The 17,360-nt window shown below is 47.4% G+C and overlaps 1 protein-coding gene across 2 annotated transcripts in view; it reads right to left on the bottom strand.

The window, feature by feature from the left end:
- Positions 1-1,552: 1,552 nt before the first annotated feature.
- Positions 1,553-17,360, bottom strand: part of Zdhhc14 (zDHHC palmitoyltransferase 14) — a 255,556-nt gene continuing 239,748 nt past the window's right edge. For both annotated transcript variants that reach the window (XM_020156872.2, XM_020156871.2), the window contains 2 exons: positions 14,660-14,762; positions 1,553-2,814 (listed from right to left, as the gene is read on the bottom strand). In XM_020156872.2, the coding sequence (XP_020012461.1) occupies positions 2,416-2,814; positions 14,660-14,762 (502 nt within the window). In that variant the 3' untranslated portion in view covers positions 1,553-2,415. The remainder of the gene's footprint in view (positions 2,815-14,659; positions 14,763-17,360) is intronic.

Genomic DNA, 17,360 nt, shown 5'->3' on the forward strand with positions numbered 1-17,360 from the left:
TCCTTAGCTGCTCAAATCCCATATACAACCTATGTACACCTTCCTGTGTACTTCAAGTCACCTCTAAATGACTGACAACACCTAATATAATGTAAATAATTGTTATAATGTAATATTTAGAGAACGACCCAAAAAAGCCCACACACATGCAGTACAGACACAGTGTTTTTTTCAAATATTTTTAATCAGGGTTGCTTGAATCCACAGATGTAGAACTGGAGGAGACTGAGTGCTAACTGTATGCAGCAAACATTCCTTATATGATCCTTGCTTCTTGGATTTTTTCATAAGGAGCTTGTAGGAAGTCAGCAACTTCTGTATTAAAGAATGTTAGATGTGGAAAGGGCTCTGAAGACCAGTCTTTTGTCTTCCAGGAGCCAAAACTGACCACTGGTCACACTTGACCCCAGAGTAAGGCTGAGTCCCCCTCCTTTCTCATCACCCCAGCTCTCTTCTGGGATTCCCCAGGGAGCAGGTGGGAGGCAGAGATGGTTCGGGAAGTTGTGGAAGGTCCTCACGAGGCTGCCGCTTTGTGTTCACAGACAGCACATGTGTGAGTGTGTGCATGAGTGTGTAAAGAAACTTTAACCTAAATTACAAATAGGTGTAAGTGGTAGAGGGTCTAAGAAATAAAAAATGGCTACATGGAACTCATCTTATCCACTTTCTATACTTGTGTGTGGTGTGAAAATAAAGATGGCTCAAAGATATCAAGAGAAAGAATTCTGTGGGGTTTTTCAGCACAATTGTTTTATGTCCCAAATAGGTTTTATTCCAAGTAAAACTTGAAATTATGCTTTTCTTTTATATAAAATGGCAACTCTTTCTTAAGAGAGACAGCCTTTTCCTATCAATGCAAGTCACTTAGGCTACTTGTATCACTGACCGACATAGCTTGCTTTCATATGACTGTGAGCAGAAGACCATGAAGAGCCCAAGTGAATGTGGCTGCTGCATTTAGCATGTGAAGAAGGCTGGAGACAGCCTGGTGAGTTCCCTGCAGCTGTCCCCAAGTGACTCGCTTCCTGGAGACCCTTCTAGATGATAAATGAAATGATGTGGTGATTTTGTTCATTGCACTCTGATTAGTGCCTAGTTTAGAATGCAGTCTACAGGATCTCAGCCCAAATTTTGAGCTGCTTTCTCCTCCACATTTTTGATACCTTTACCAGGACCTCAAGTTGTGCACCTGAGGCTTGGTGACACAGAAGCGCCACATGGAACCGAGAGGATGGCAGAGAGCAGCCCTCTCCTGAGTGTTCCCTCTCTCTACTGCAGACTAACTTCATGAAAATCTTTAAATGTAGAGCAAACTCTGCTAAGACTGTGGCAAAGGAGGTAATTCAAAGGCCAGAGGTGGGGAGGGATGGGAGGAGAGCTTGGCTCTTATCTGAGAAATCACCCAACAACCATCCTGTACCCCAGCAGCAAAACACTCGAATTTTGGTTGTTCTTGAGCCATTCCTTGCTAGGGATTTTTCAAAAAGCTAACTCTCTCAGGTGGCTTTGCTTTTGTGTAAGTTGCTAAGGATAACTGTACACAGATCCAAAATAACAGAGGATGTCTTTTTATTGGCTGTCCATGGGAAGTTCGTCACATAGGAGGCGAGGACTGCTCGGGGCAGCACAACACAACACCTCGGCTAAGTACTGAACAGAAGGTTAAACGGTCCAGGAGAGGGTAGACCCCAGCAGCCCTCTGCAGCAACTGCCACCCATCTGCCTATAACTGAGTAAGTGACACAGGATCGCATCATCCACTAGGTTCGGTCTGTCGCACTGTCTTCCAACAAAGCAGCACTTGAAAACTTCATAAAACAAAAAAAGGAAAGAAAGGAAAACAAAGAAAGCAGCATTTCCTCTGGGATACCAACACCACTGTAACACAGACTGTAGCGTGGCATGCAAACCCACACGTGGTCAGTTTTTTTCCCTTTAGAATTTTTCTAAATTAACAAATGGAATGGCATGTCTATTTCAAATATTAGTAGCATAACATTAAGTGCAATTTCAGTCGGCCACAAGTGTCGGAAAACTTCAGTGAGTCTGTCCCAAGCACAGCAGACAGAAGACATAGCATCCAGGCAGCTTCTATCCATCCCAAGTTCGACCCCATTCCCTGAGGGTCCTTCCTCCCCTGGCCCACCCTGCAGATAGATTCCAAATGCCTGGAAATAGCCACGTCACTATATTCATTTTTTTGTCCAAGTGCTCAGGGTGGAGAAGAAAATTCAAATAAAACCAAGCTCTGAGCATGTGGTGTCTGCCGGCCTTTTACCTCCACACTGGCTTCCGTTTGCTTTCTAAGAGGTCTCTGCCCGGGGTCCAGGGCTGTCATCTCCAGCTGCAGGACAGCCTCTGCTTGCTCCCACCACCAGTGGATGAGCCCTGTGGTCCCAGGGCTGGCCACACAGGTCACACGGAGCTGAGCTTTACCAACCCACGCACAGAGTCTTCGTGCAGAGAGTCCTGGCTGGCCAGGCCCAGCACGTGCATTGTGCGGCTGTGTGTCAGGGGGCTTCCTGCCAGCAACCGAGGGGGTGATGGCGCCTCATCCGGGGTCAGGAACTGGTGGCCCCCATGCTCGTCCTTCAAAGGCAGAAGATTGGAGAGTGTGGTCTCAGTGGTGAGGTTGGGCATGGAGGAGGGAGGTGTAGGCTGGCCCAGTGTCAGGCTGGTGCATGGCGTGCCCAGGCCTGGCTTCCCGGGCAGGTGCAGCTCGTCACTGGTGAGGCTGGGCTCGCTCTGCAGCAGGGGTGTGGCTGCGGCCTGCAAAACGAATTTGGTGCTCTGGATGCACTGGTCTTGGTCGCACTGGAGAGCGGCAGGAGCCAGCAAAGAGAAGACAGGAGGGGGTGGGAAAGGTGGGGCAGGGGGAGGGAAGGTGTGAGAAGAGAGAAACCATTAGTGACACATCAGTTGGGCAGAGGCAGGAGGTGTGAACAGCAGGTACGTCTGCAGGGACCCCAGTGTGTGGTAAATACCAACACCCGACACAGAATAAAGCACTCTCAGGTACCCATAAGTGCCCAGTGGGCCTCCAGGGAGTAACACCAGGCTATGATATGTGTGGCCTTTGTCACAACCTAAAAGATATCAGTTAAAAGCAATCCCACGGACAAAGACATAGCAGTTTGAGGCACCTACTTCTCAAAGGTGGCAGAGAGCCACTTTGCAGTTTGAGGCACCTACTTCTTATAGGCAGAGAGCCACCTTTACCATATTGTTCTAAAAATATACTAATGTTCGCAGCAGGATTAGTCACAGTGAGCCAAAGGGTGGAAGCAACCCGCGTGGCCACTGGTGGGTAACAGCACGAACAAAGTGCTGTCTGTCCATACAATGGTTTATTGCTGAGCCTTAAAAAGGAAGGAGATACTGCCACATTACAATACGCTGGACATCCTGCTAAGTGAAATCGGTCAGTCACAAAAGGACAGATGCTGTGTGATTCCAGGACACAGGTGCCCAGAGCGGTCAGGTTCATAGAGAGGAGGCAGAAGGGTGATGGCAGGGGCTGGTGAGGGGCATTGGGATGCACCATTTAATGGGGACAGAGGTTCAGGTGGGAGGATGAAAACACTCTGGACTACATGTGGCGATGGCCGCAGGGCAGCATGAATGTGACTTAACACCACTCAGCTGTACACTTGAAAATTGTGAAAAATGGTCAAGTTTATGTTGTATCTATTTGACCAGAAAAAGAAGATACAGAGATCAAAGAAACCCTTGGGGGCTGCATCGGACTGTGCTGCCGAAGTCTAGGATTCCTGCTGCTAAATTTCCATCAGCTTCTAGAACCATTCATCAGGCTTCTGTGGTTTGATAATGCCAACTCAAGAAGCCGCTGCTTTTCTTCCAAGGGCTATGAAGTCATCAGATGGCAAAGAAAACAGAAGAAAGACATTTCTAGCCTTGGGCCAGGGGAATCACTGTTACTCTGCCAACCCTGAAGTGTTCCTAAGCTTCCAAGCAGCTAGAAGACGCTCCCCAGGACCCAGGAAGTCTACACTTGACCCTTGACCCTGTGCAGTACCTCATTACTGTCAGAAGTGGTGTTTATAGCAAGGAGGAGGAACAGGTGCGGTCCTTGGTTGACTCTGTTTGGGCTCCAGCTGGGTGCCCAGCTCAGTTTTCTGGAAGTTTTAGAATGAGCGTGTTTTCCTGTTTACAAAGGAAGACTTGGAAGTTTAGGCAGGCTGGGACTTGCTCAGGACCTCACAGATGAAAGCCAGGGAGGGTTCTAGCATTTGAACTTGGGCTTGACTGCAAACCAATCCACTACTGTACAGTAGACACAGTAAGTGCATAATTAATGTCGCTTGGCTTAGTACCCTGTGTTTTTTTTTGGGGGGGACTGTACTAAGAGCCTTGTGACTGAGGTATCCCCCTCTTCCTGCCTAGACATACCCATGTGTCCCATTTGCCACCTGCAGCCTTGGAAGCAATGTGCACAGACTCACACAGCACAGCATTCCCTTCACGGGAATGTGCAGCTGCTCCCTCCCCTTCCCTTCTTCCAGCACTATTGGATGTTGAACTCAGGGCCTTGTGCTTGCTAAGCAGGCGCTCTACCACTTGAGTCAAGCCTCCAGCCCTTTTTACTTTAGTTCTTTCTGTGATAGGGTCTTGAGTTTTTGCCTGGACTGGCCTGGACTGGAATCTTGCTAGTCGCACTGTCTGCATAACACCATCCTGCCCAGCCATTGGTTGAGATAGGGGTGTTGAACTTTTTTGCCTGGGCTGGCCTCAAACTGTGATCTCTGCCCCCTGAGTAGCTAGGATTACAGTAGTAAGTCACTACACTGGCCAGTTTGGTGTAGGGTATCTCCTCCCTCCTCTGAAGCCTAGATGCAAAGGTGGAGGAGCTATAGGTTCTGAGGTACTGGCAGGTTTTAGAAGTTCAAAGCCCTTGGTCCTAGCAAGAGTCAAGCTCAAAGGGGAGCCTTAGGACCAGGAAGTCAGTCTCAGGGACATTCCTTGCTTTCTGTCATGCCTCATCCCCGCCAGTCAGAGCTCCAAGAAAACAGTCAGGGCTTAGGTGGTGGGAATGGGGTGGGGGGCACTCTAAGGGAATTAAAAAGCTGCTAAGAAGTACTTGTGATGGGCAATACTTTAACAAATTCATCCTTCCCATAGTTTCCCAAATCACTTTTGCCAGCGCAGTGCATCCCAAAGGGATTGGGTGGCACTGGCTCTCTCTGCTTTTGCCTGGAGCTGGCAGGTCAGGCTGCATACACCGGGGCTGGTGCCAGCTTGCTCCTGCTCACACCACCATCAGCTCCACTTGGGGCATAGCCAGTCCTGAGAGGGTAGCAGTGGCCGAACTGGCCAAGGAAGAGCAGCCTCACCAATTAAACATTCATCTTGAGGACACTAGGCCAGAGCCAGATAGGCAGCTTTGTGAGGGCTTATTTCTCGCTGGCAGGGACAGCAAAGCTGTCACAACGCGAATGAGCCCAGGGCACAGGTGGGTCAGAGGGCTCCAGCTGCAACCTCATGGCCTTTCCTGGATGAGGGAGTCTTGCTGTCAACCTGCCCCTTTGGAGCCCTCACTCATCCTCTACTCTGTTTGCACAATACCCAGCTCTAAGAAAGGAGGAAATTGCAAATTAGATTTGTCTCTGTGACCTGAAGAAAGCCCTTTGTATTGAAACTAATTGGCAAATTCCATTTTAGGGATTAGGCCAATACATAACTGGCCCTTATGTATTCAGAAAAAAGATGTTAGAGCTTGGAGCTGGGGGTTTTCAAGGCCAGTGGTAGGGCATAAGGGGAGTTTCTCCTCCCCCCCTCAACTCTGTCTCTCTCTCTGTTGTTCATTCTTCTACTTTGTTGTTGTTGTTTTGAAACAAGGTCAGGGTCTGGCTAAATTGCCCAGGTAGCTGCTGCCTCTCAATGCCGGGCCATTCTTCTACTTTGAGCTTCCTCATGAATTGCCTTTTACTCTTCCAGGACCACTTCTTTCCTATCTACACCTGGTACAGGGCGTGAGGCTGCCCCTCTGCACCTTTATCCACTCCTGTGCACACCCATTGGTGCTCTCCCATGGCCAGACTCACAGCTTGCTAGAAACTGTACAAACCCAGTGTTGGCCTCACTGGCCAGGATCCCATTGAAAATGCTGTCTAGTTTATCCCAGGTAATGCTTAAAGACATCAATGAAAATATGAAAAAAGAAAATAGAAAAAAAGTTTAGTTTCAGTCATTGAATTTTTAAAAACCTCCACATAAGTCAAATGACTTTTCCAAATGACTACTGGAATTATGACTTGATGGAGTTTAAGCACCTCTTCTATATAGATTTGTCTGAGCCTTGTAAGTGACGACCATGCCTCCGAGTACAATTACAGGTGTTTCTCTGTAGGGACTGCTTTCAAATGACTAATTAACCTGCTCTGCCCTCTCCTCAGTTTACCTGCTTCCAGTGAGCACAGAGGTTCTGGGACTATGATCCTAAGTGTCTGGGATCCTGCTGTACGCCTTGACTTGGAATCATTTGTCACATTCAAACTAACTTCATTTTAGAAGACCAATCCCATTTGGGGACACACAGGGACCAGGCTATGACTGCAAGGCATTGCCCGTGTCAATCTCTGTTGGCTTATTGGGTAAGAGTGGGAAACTTACAGGTTTTTAATCAGATTCCAAACCACTGGAACTTAAAGTTCTCATGATTTAAACATTGCTTGTTTTTAACATCCCCCTCTTAGAACAAAGCTCACAATCAAATGAGTGAGGGAAACAGGACATATATTTTTAAAGTCCAAGCCTTTCCACTGTCAAAATTCCAAGGACTATGGGTTGATTAGCCTTCCTGGTTGTGATTGTCCTGGAGAAGCTCTTGGAGGAAATGGCCAGTATTTTCAGGGTAACCCATGAAAAACACTCAAGTGCCTCTTTCTCTTTCACCCTGTGCTTTTAATTCTTCTTTGACCTTTTCCTGTTGATTTTTTCTATGTCATTTTCTTTCTCTCTGGCTTCCCCCATTCTCTTTCCTTCTTTCTCCTCTATCCTTTCCTCTCTTTGACTTCCCTCACAATTCTCCTTCTTTTTTTCTATCTTCTCTTTGTTTCTTCTCTCCCTTTCTACCTCTCTGTGTTCTATTGAACCATTTTTTACTTCGCACCTGCCTTCCTGGAATTTCATTTGAGGACTCTTTTACTTTCTACCAGTAGAGGGAGACATCACCGCTTGCTTGTTTCTCTTGCAGTTTGGTGGCTGTTGTGAGCATTCCAGCTAACACAGAGAAGCAGCAGGTACATTTTATTTATCTAACCAGTTATATAATCTTAAGGGAAAAAATGCAACCTCCCAGATTTTTGACAGTGACATTCCATGTACTACGGAGCATCAAATTGAGAAACACGTTTTAATTCCTAAAACAACCCTTTCAAGGCTCACAGTATCAAATAGTAGGTTGAATCAGAGGGAATTGCCATTTTTCAGGTCAAAAATCAGTCAACTGCTGATTAGGATGAGAATAGAGGCTGGCTCTTCAGTGAGGGCCCTGCAAACAGAGCTCTATGCTGGCAGCAGGAAGAGGCCGTGGTCTGGAGCACTGGGTTCCTGTTCTCGTAATAAGTCCCCAAGATAGCGGATTTATTGCCCAGATGGACTGTTGGTGTTAACTTGCAAAACAGATCATGGCTTCAGATGTTTGGATGTCACCCACATTGGCATTTAAGGTAACAAGTTAAAGACGCCATAGAGATTGTTTGCTTTTCATTTCTACAGATTCTCAAATAAAATTGCTTATCTCCAAATCCATTTGACCCTCTCCTGATTGACTTCTGGTCTAAGCAGACCGCATGCTACTCATAGCAGAACAAGGAGTTTTCTAGGTGGTCTGTATACAAACTAAGAATGAACTGAAATAACTTATCTCCTGCGTGCCAATTTTTTCAAAAGTATTAGAGCTGGGCATAGCTCATTTCTGTCCATCTGTGAAGCCCTGAGCTGGATCTTACAAATGCTCAGTTATAGGTGCAAGAACGCCATACGCTTCTAAAGTTTATCCAAAACACAGATGCAGGTTAGGAGGAGAGCTGCTTTTAATTATTTTACTTCATATTAATATTTAAGTTTGTTCAAGCTGTTTTTCCCTACTGTATTTGATTTCTCAGATTATGCATGGAGAAGTCTATAATCCTAATAAACCATGCAGCTACTGGCTTAGTCTTATTTGGTACTGGATTAAGGGATGTGTCTGTTAACTTTCTATTCCTGTGACAAAATACCTGAGATAATCAACTTAAAAGGAGGAAAAGATTATTTAGTCCACAGTTGGTTGAACCTGTTGCTTTGGGCCTGTGGTGGCACAGTACATTATGGTGGGAACATGATAGTGGAGAGTATCTGGTGCCTCACGGCAGTCAGAAGACAAATAGAGAAAAAGGAGTTGGGTCCCAGTGTCCCTGTCAAGGCTGTACCTTCAGGACCCAACTTCCTTCAACTGGGCCCCACCTCTTAAAGGTTCTAGATCTCCCAAGAAAACCATGGGCTGGGGACCAGTCCATCAACACATTTCAGATAAACTGAGGACATTTCAGATAAACTGTAACTAGGGGATTGTCAAATATAAGGTTAAGAAATTATAGCAAGTTATTTTCTACAAACAAAAAATTCCAGCAACTATGTACCGTTACTATCTTTGCTTTAACACATGATCCCAAAAGACCTCTGTAGCTACAAGTGTCAGATATAAACATAAGCTATGACTCTGGCACTACCTAGAACTTAAATTAATTGGAAATCAAATGAGATATGCACACTAAAAGCTAGACCATAACTAGCTGTCACGAGTGTTGTACATACACCTTGTCATAGAGACAACTTCAATCTTAGGGAATAAGAAAAACCAGTCATGAGGAAACCTGAGGAAAGCAGGAAGAATGAAAATACGTTCCTCAGCTTGCAAAGTGGATATATGTACAGAATTCATTTGACTCCTCAGAATTTCACAGGACTGCAGATGACAGAAGCTATATCTGGAAATTTTTAAAATGCTTTAGGTGTTACTTTAATACTTCTCTAACATTTTCTTCAGAAGACAGAACAAATGAAGACTTGGTTTTCCAATGAATTATAATGTATAATAACCAAAATGAAAAATTCTTTGGATTAGAGATGGCAGAAGAAAGAACGAGAGAGAGAGAGAGAGAGAGAGAGAGTTTTTAAGGAAAAATGCCCAGAGCCTCGGGGACCTAGCCTCTGAGCCAATGTCAAATAGTCTAACATGCATAATTAGAGATCCAGGAGGAAACTGGAACCTCAGGTAATTGGAGATGTGCCCTTGAAGGAGTGTGTGAGACCCCAGACCTTTCCTCCACCCCAAGTTCCTGGTCAAGAGATGAGTGGTTTGCTCTGCCATGCCATCTGTTCACCCCACCCCCAGAGGCCTAAAAGCAATTTGTTTGCCTCATCATGGACTAGAACTATGAGCCAAGGCAAACCTTTTTTTCTTTATAGGCTACTTATCTCAGATACTTTGTTATAGTGACAGAAAGCTAACACTCCCCCCTCCCCATGTTTGGGGTCTAATGAAGAGTCATCTATTTTTAAATTTTTAGCTTAGATGTCATCTGCTCCAGGAAGCTTTGCCTAAAACCTGAGTGCTCCTTTTTGAAGTCCTCCACTGCCCTTCTCTACCTTGCTTAAATTCTAACACATTCTGTTGAAATCTTCACGGAATGCAGACCACTTTATGGTCTTTTCTCTGAGTAGACCATGTGTTAGTTGAGTGAAATTGACTTGAAGTTTTTTGAGATAAATGTGACTTTCTTTGTACCAAAGCAAAAAAAAGAAAAGGCTTAAAATCATTCCATATAGCCCAAACTTTTGGAGAATGTATGAACTTGAAGGCTATGGTGATGGTTTTCAGTGCTGGCCTCCTCCTAAAATCACCCGGATGACTGTAACAATCCCGTGCTTGGGCCCCCACTGGGGTTCTGACAACTGAGCTCAGATGTCCATGATGTGGTGCTGGTGAGCATCCCAGGTCAGGGAATATTGGTCACGCTAAGTTGTTTCCTCAGTCCAGGTGAAAGGGCAGCCTCGGAAGAGGGGCATTGATACCAGGCAAGGGCTTTTAAAATTGAAAGCCAGCATGTGTTTAGAAAGCACATGTGTGAATGTGAGCGAGTTACTCAACAACTTAAAGCCTCCGTTTCATCCTTTGTAAAATGAGGGTCCCTTCTATGTGGCTGTGGAGATGAAACAATGATCCTTGCAATGCGTCAGCGACTCTACCGAGGGGCCAGAGTGGTGCACCTCAGCAGAGCCACGCTGGCACACTGTGTCGGTCTACTCCAGTGACGCAAAGTTCACCTGAGATTGTGACTGACTCAACTGTTTGTTTTCGTGACTGTCTAAATGAGGAGCAGAACACAAGATCTTTTTTTATTGATTGTGAGCTCTAACTGTATCCAAAATATGAAATAAGTAAATAAAAAGGAAGTTGATAGGTTTCTTGGGAAGTTGCTGGGCCAGCTGCTCTTGATGGTGGGGCTGGCTTTCCAAGGGCCTGGGTGTCCAGTGCTGTACCAGAGACTAGGGAACTTGCAGAGCTTTGGGCTCCTGTTGGTCAGTCCTGCCAGCTGGCTAACTGTGATGGTCTTGGTTGGGATGCCTGGTATGGGCAGTCTAAGCAAGTCAAAGGAAAGGAATGGTGCAACTGCCTCAAAGAACTAACTTTGTTGGCAGTCTTGATATATTTTAGCCCATTTTTCCCTATCTTGACAACCCCGGAAATTGCTGGGCATGTACATTCAGCTTCAACATAACTCACAGGTAGGGAACACAAAGCAAGCAGCAGAGAACCTCTGATGCATGCTGGGATCCACTTGGCTAGAGCTTCCAGCTCTCTTAGCTGGGAGAGTAGCATGCATTTTGTAGAGTGTTAAAACCAAAACCAAAACCAAATGCAAAGATCCAGTTTCTCTCTTCAGGGCTTACTCCACTTGCTTCTTTACTCTCAGTGAAGTCTTTGGATACTTCTCCTTCCCTCCACTTTTACAAATTATTGTCATTTTCTCTTTGACTTAACTTTCTTGGTCCTCAAGTGGTCCTACTATTTGCAGACTAAAACAATACTGATGTGGACATTGGGACAATGGCAGTGGATGAGATAACCTTATTACTAGAAAGATACATATGACTGATACTGACCCAGCAAGAAATAGAAAACCCAAAAAGAGCCATAATAAGTAGAGGGCAAATAACAATGCAAAAACTGCCCACCAAGGAAAGCTCAAGACCAGTGGGCTTCCAAATCTTTAAAGAATTAGCCCCAATGCCTCACAAACTCTTCAAAAAGCACAAGTAATATACACACTCCTGAACTCATTCCAAAGGCCAGTGTTAGTCCTGATACCACAGATTTTATAAGGAAAGGAAAGTACAGACAATATCTCCTATGAATATGCTGCAAAACTCATCGGCAATAAATGAGCAAGCTGACTCCAGCAACATATAAGGATGACTGTATATATATCATGACCAGAAACATTTACCCAGAAATAGGAGACAAGTCAGAAAGGCAAGGCACAGTCCTATTGTCAGAGAAGTTTTATGTTACGACCAGACACAGCATCCCCTCTGATCTGTAGCAAGTGATGACTTACTCAGTTTTGGGCTTGTTGGATAGGATGGGTAGAAGGAGGAAGAGCTGAGGGTCACAGTTTACTCTCTTAGAGGTGAGACTCTCCTGTGTGTAGGTGCTGAGATGCTATCTCTGTCCTGACCTACTGACCGAGCTACAAAGATCAGAGACTCACAAATGGCTTGATGTACAAATTAGTTCCAGCTCTTACTCTGCAAAAGAGGGAAACTGAGGCAGAGAGGCAGTGACTTGCTAATCATGAGGGAGCTATCTGGTGGGAGCCTGGTTCCTTCAATCCAGTCATATCCATCATCGTCCAACTGCTCAGAAAGGATACAGTCGCTTTGGTGGATCTGTCCAGTCATGGATGCCAGGTGCATAATAAGAGCTGACACTTACGTAGTACTTATCTTGTGCTAGATAAGGTTTTAAGTGCTGTACATGTATTAACTCACTCAATCCTCATAGAAACCCTACCAGTTGAGGACACCAGTGTTAACTTATCTGGTAAGTGGTGGCAATCTTGTATCTGCACAGTTAGTCCCCCTCTCCCTCTTTTCCTCTTCAAGAGGGGCCAAGGAAGGCATCTGAGAGTCAGGTTCTGGATGACTGCATGGTCACCACATGGAAGAGTCGCCTCCGCACTCTTCCATGAGCATCCTGACTCAGGGTCTTGACCCCACAGTTCTGGGCTATCCAGAATCTGGAGTGGTGCTCACAGGCACAGGACTTCTAGGGTTTTTAGATTTTTGAAAGATTTGTCTCTGACAGGGAGAATATAGATGATGGTATGCGTGGATGGAGTTTCTTTACCTTGGGGCACATGGGCATTCAGAAGAGCTGGATCCTGATGTCATGCAAAATGGCATGTGTCAGAGCGCACGGGGAGCAGACTCCATGAGGGCTATGACACTCAGTGTCCACAGCACAGCACCTGTGGCAGCTCTGGCCTTATGCAACCTTTTGCATCCATGGGACCTCTCGAGCCTTCTTCCCAAAAATGCTTCAGGAAGACCCAAACCCAGGGCTGGAGGGAGCGCCTTCCCCTGTGTGTGCTGATGCTGAGGTGGGGTGTGGGAGGAAAAGCGCTGGGCATCTGTGCTCAGGTGTGCACGGTGCAGGGCATGAAGTCTGAGCACTGTGTCCATCTGGGGAGGTGATCCAGGCCACGGGTCCTCTCTCTGTCCACATCAGGACTCATACCACTAATGCCCTGGCCAGCACAGAAGAGGCTCCACATCAGAGTGCAGAGCTCTTCCCAAGTTGGTGACTCTGCCTGGCACCATGTGGCTTGTGGGTACCGCACACAACTCTCTCCTGGCTGCCCTCATGGATTCTTATCTCCAGACACAGCAAAAGGAGGGTGAGGAGTCACATATTATCATATCCTCTTGCTTCCTGGTGCAGCGCCCAAACTCGTAAGTGAACAGATGCCATAAAACTCACCCTGCTGTGAATGTGAATGGCGCTATGAGGGTCAGTGAGGGGCCACTGCATCACTGTCACACGCTGCTTCCTTGTCTTTGCAGTGTCTCTCCACACAAGGCTGGTGCCATCACAGCCCCGCGCCTTCAGGTTGCTGGTTGCGTGGGAGGTAGCTTTCCCAGAGAATAGGCAATCGTATTTTAACCATTTCTGTACACTAGTGCCCACGGTGGCACACTCTTAACAAGAGTCACAGTGCAGCTCCAGACAGAATGGCCTCCAGCAGAGAAGCTGATGAACCAAGTAGAGCTAAACCCCCTCCGGTTTCCTCTGCAAACCCACTGGCCCTTGCTGTCACAGAGGCTCACAGTGGGTGTTCAATAAAGGTCTATTGAATTAATGAGTTATGCCCTATTCTATCTTGACCTAAAATGGTTTGCTGGTGACAACACCTTCAAGATAGCTTACCTTTCCTTTCCTTTCCTCCCTTCCTCCCTCTCTCCCTCCCTTCCTTCCTTCCTTCCTTCCGTCCTCTTCTTTTTGCAGTACTGGGGTTTGAGCTCAGGGCCTCGCACTTGCTAGGCAGGCACTTTACCCCTTGAGCCATGCCTCCACTGCCCTCCTTTTTTCTTTAGTTGTTTTTTGGATAGAGTTTCATGGTTTTACTCAGGGCCAGTCTCAGCTGGAGCCAGGGGTGACTAGAGAATGAAAGGGTTCCCCCAGCCCCAGCTCTGAGAGATAGTCAGGGGCTGCTGGCCTTCACCTTGCAGCTCTCTGTGCTCAGAAGCAAGGTGCCCTGGGGATCTGCTCCCCTCCACTCCAGTCTCTCCTAAAGTCAGCTCCTTGACCTGTGTGTCACAGAAACTGGGAAACTTAGCTCTACAGAGCAAACAGCACTGGGGATGGGGGTCAAAGACTGCTCCTTTGCAGAAACACAGAACTTTTTAAGGGAAATAGAGAGGCCACTGGCCTCCAGACACCTGTGGACTCAAGGCACTTAGGGTCAGGGTTGCCTTACTGTGATTGTGGTGGTCATAGAGAGACTCTGGCCCTCTCCAGGCTTCTGCTGTGACTGTCCCTGCTCTGGTGTGTGCTCAGTATTGGTGCTTTGGAGAGGTGCTCAGGTGGCCTGTGTGGTAAATGAAGAAGCATCTGGTCTGGCGATTTGCATGAAGGGTGCACAGCCACTCTAAGATTCAGGCTGGAAGTATGGAGAACTGTCAGGGTTGCCCACTGCACACTTACAGAAGTATGTGTGTGGGGAATCAGTACAGATAGGGCCACTGCCAGCACAGGAAACAGAATTCTATAAAGCAGGACTGGCCCTGCTGGGAAAAGTGAATCCTATCCGTCAATGACACCCTGGTTCTGTAAAATGGGTGGCCTATCAGTGAGCCTGTGTGTGCACAGACGTTGTGTGTTATGTGCCTTCCCTACACCATGAGCCAGCCAGAATCAGGGCCATGGTCCCTCTTTTGCCAATCACTTTCCTTGAGTGAGCCTGTTGGTCACATGGATGTCCCAGCTGCCCCTCCTGCCAGGAGGTACATAGTTTGTTACTGGGCTAAAGAATGTGGAAGCAAAATGGAAGCCTTGACAGGGAGTGCTGGCGCCCCTGCAGGTGGTCCCTACCATGTCACTCTGCGACTGTGTGGCCCCGTACATAGTGATCCCGTTGGAGGGCGCTGCTGGCTGTGGAGTGTCAGGCTGAATATACCCTCTTCTGTCGATTAGGCTGCAAGAGAGAAGAAAACACAGGAAGGCATGTGAATTAAAACCCAAAGATGATAGCAACAAGATTTAAATGTTTGAATCTAGCTTACTCTTTGTGATGGCCCTACCTCGGCACCTTGGGATACACCTTATTCACCTTCCACATAAAACCAGCTACCAAGTGCTGTTATTTCTGCCTTTAAAGAGGCCTGTGCCAATGGCTGTCCTCTTGTTGGTCTTAATGCTTGGCCCCCGAGGCAGACCCCAACATCTCCCTCCTGGTGACCTCCCCCGCCACGATCTGTCCCCAGCTTTCCTCTAGTCTCATGTTCAGTGTGAACTCTGTGCTTTGCCATCTCTGTTTCTGTTCAAGATCCCCCTATCTGGGCAGGGCGCTGGTGGCTCACGCCTGTAATCGTAGCTACTCAGGAGGCAGAGATCAGGAGAATTGTGGTTTGAAGCTAGCCCAGACAAATAGTTCATGAGACCCTATCTTGAAAAACTCTTCACAAAAATAGGGCTGGTGGAGTGGTTCAAGGTGAAGGCCCTGAGTTCAAGCCCCAGTCCTGCAAAAAAAAAAAAAAAAAAGATTTTCCCCATCCTCCTGCACAAAGTCACATCTGGCATTGGCGTAAAGAGGAATACTGTGGAGTTGAATGGTGGGAAGATATGTTGAGGTTTCAACCTCGGAGCCTGTGAGTATGACCTTACTGAAGAATGGTCTTTGCAGATGGAACCAAGTTAGGATGAGCTCATAGTTGACTGCAGTGGGCCTTGAGAGCCTCCCAGGGAGGAAGCCATGGGACACAGAGGCAGAGACTACAGTGAAGCAGCTACAAACCAAGGAACGATGAGGATTGCCAGCCACACCCAGAAGCTGGGAAGAGGCAGGAAAGACCCTTCCCAGAGTCTCAAAGCAATCCTAGCCCTGGAAACTCTTTGATTTCAGACTTCCAGACTCCAAACTGTGAGAATGTTGTTTTAAGTCCCCCTTTTATGGCACCATAGGAAGCTACTTAGGATTTAACTCAAGAGCACCCCAGAGAGGCCCCCTGATGCCTGTGAGGTGGCTGGTTACAGACTAGGGCTGAGTCTGCAAATGACCACTGGGATAACAGCCTTGCTGCATCAAGACGCTGCAACTGGAGGGCCTCTGAGTGCCCCAGGACAGGACCCGACAGCTTCAAAGACCCACAGGCTTAGAAAGTCTGTGGGGATCCTGCCACACCACAGCCTAAGATGGGCCTTTCCTTGTACACTCTCCAGAATCCTTCCCAACTATGGACCAGGGAGCTGGGGAAGCAGGACTAGCTGAGAGGCACAGCTTGGGGGAGGGGTGTCTCTCCTCATCCCCTCATTCCCCATACAAGCTCTTTTGGTTCTTCCTCTCCTAAGCAAGGTCCTCTCTTCATCACGGCCTCAGCACCTGCTGTCTCATCTGTACAAATTCTGCTCTACTCCCCACCCCAATTCATTCCCCCTAATTCCTACTTATCCTTTAGAACAGATCAAACTTTGCTCCCTTCTGGGCATCCTATAGAACTGTCACTGTGCACCACTGGTCCACTGAGCATGGGGCCCATGAGATAGCACCTCTCTCATGTATACCCCAGGCTTAGCACCGAGCTTGCCCACAGCACATGCTCAGTGAGTAGTGGCCAAGTGAATTCTCATCACTTGTTTGACCCACAGAACAGGCTCAAGTAGGGCCTGGCTCTGGCCCTTCCTTGGGACTTTCTGTCTTCTTGACTTTCCATTCCTCCTGCTAGACATGTCTGAGGATTCCCTTTCCCCAAATCTGGCTGCTCCCAGGGAGGTGCCACCCACATCTCGGGTACAAGAGACTGTAGCGATCAGTCTGCAGCAGGGGTCAGGACGTGGGTCTTTGTGCCCCATAGACTCAATGGGAATGTAAAGACTTGCTTTATAACACATTAGAGACAACTTAACCCATGATTCTGGCACACAGAACTGAGATGGGGGGCACTGTTTATTTGAGCAGGGCTGCCCAGGGAAGGTTCTGGCCCATGTGAAGACACAGAGGTGGGGTCAGGTAGGTAGAGAGAGGAGAAGGCAAGAAGAAGCCGGTGGGGGGGGGGAGAGGGGGAAGGAGCAGAGATGAACACCCGCCCCCTGCCTTGGGCCAGGTCGGGGAGCCTGTGAGAAAAGTGAGGGGAGCCAGGCCCTTGCCCTGTGCATAGCTGGAGTGTGTTAAAATAATGCACAGGGAGGCCAGGAGGCTGAGGTCACTTTAGCACCCTGGGTCCCTATGTGTGCAAAATGAAACCCAGTTTGGTGTGACTCATCCTGACCAATCAGAAGCTGCTAACTAACCTTTAGCCAGGGACTTCACTGGAATGATCTGAAGGAGGTGCTACTCCACTTTAAGCAACCTAGCATTTGCATTTCCTTCACCTTCCTCCCACTCACCCTAGACAAGCCTCCCTGTGTCCCTTCCAAACCATTTATGGACCAGAGCTGCCCAATTCAGGAGTTGCTGCCTGCTCAAATAAACTCTGTAACATTTCAGTGGGCCTCAGTTTCCCTTTTAACAAGCAATACAAGCAGTTCCAAAGGAGGGCCATCCTTGAGAAGAACCCCACCCAAAGAACTTGGATTT

The sequence above is a fragment of the Castor canadensis genome, chromosome 1 (assembly GCF_047511655.1).
Source record: "Castor canadensis chromosome 1, mCasCan1.hap1v2, whole genome shotgun sequence".
NCBI lineage: Eukaryota > Metazoa > Chordata > Mammalia > Rodentia > Castoridae > Castor > Castor canadensis.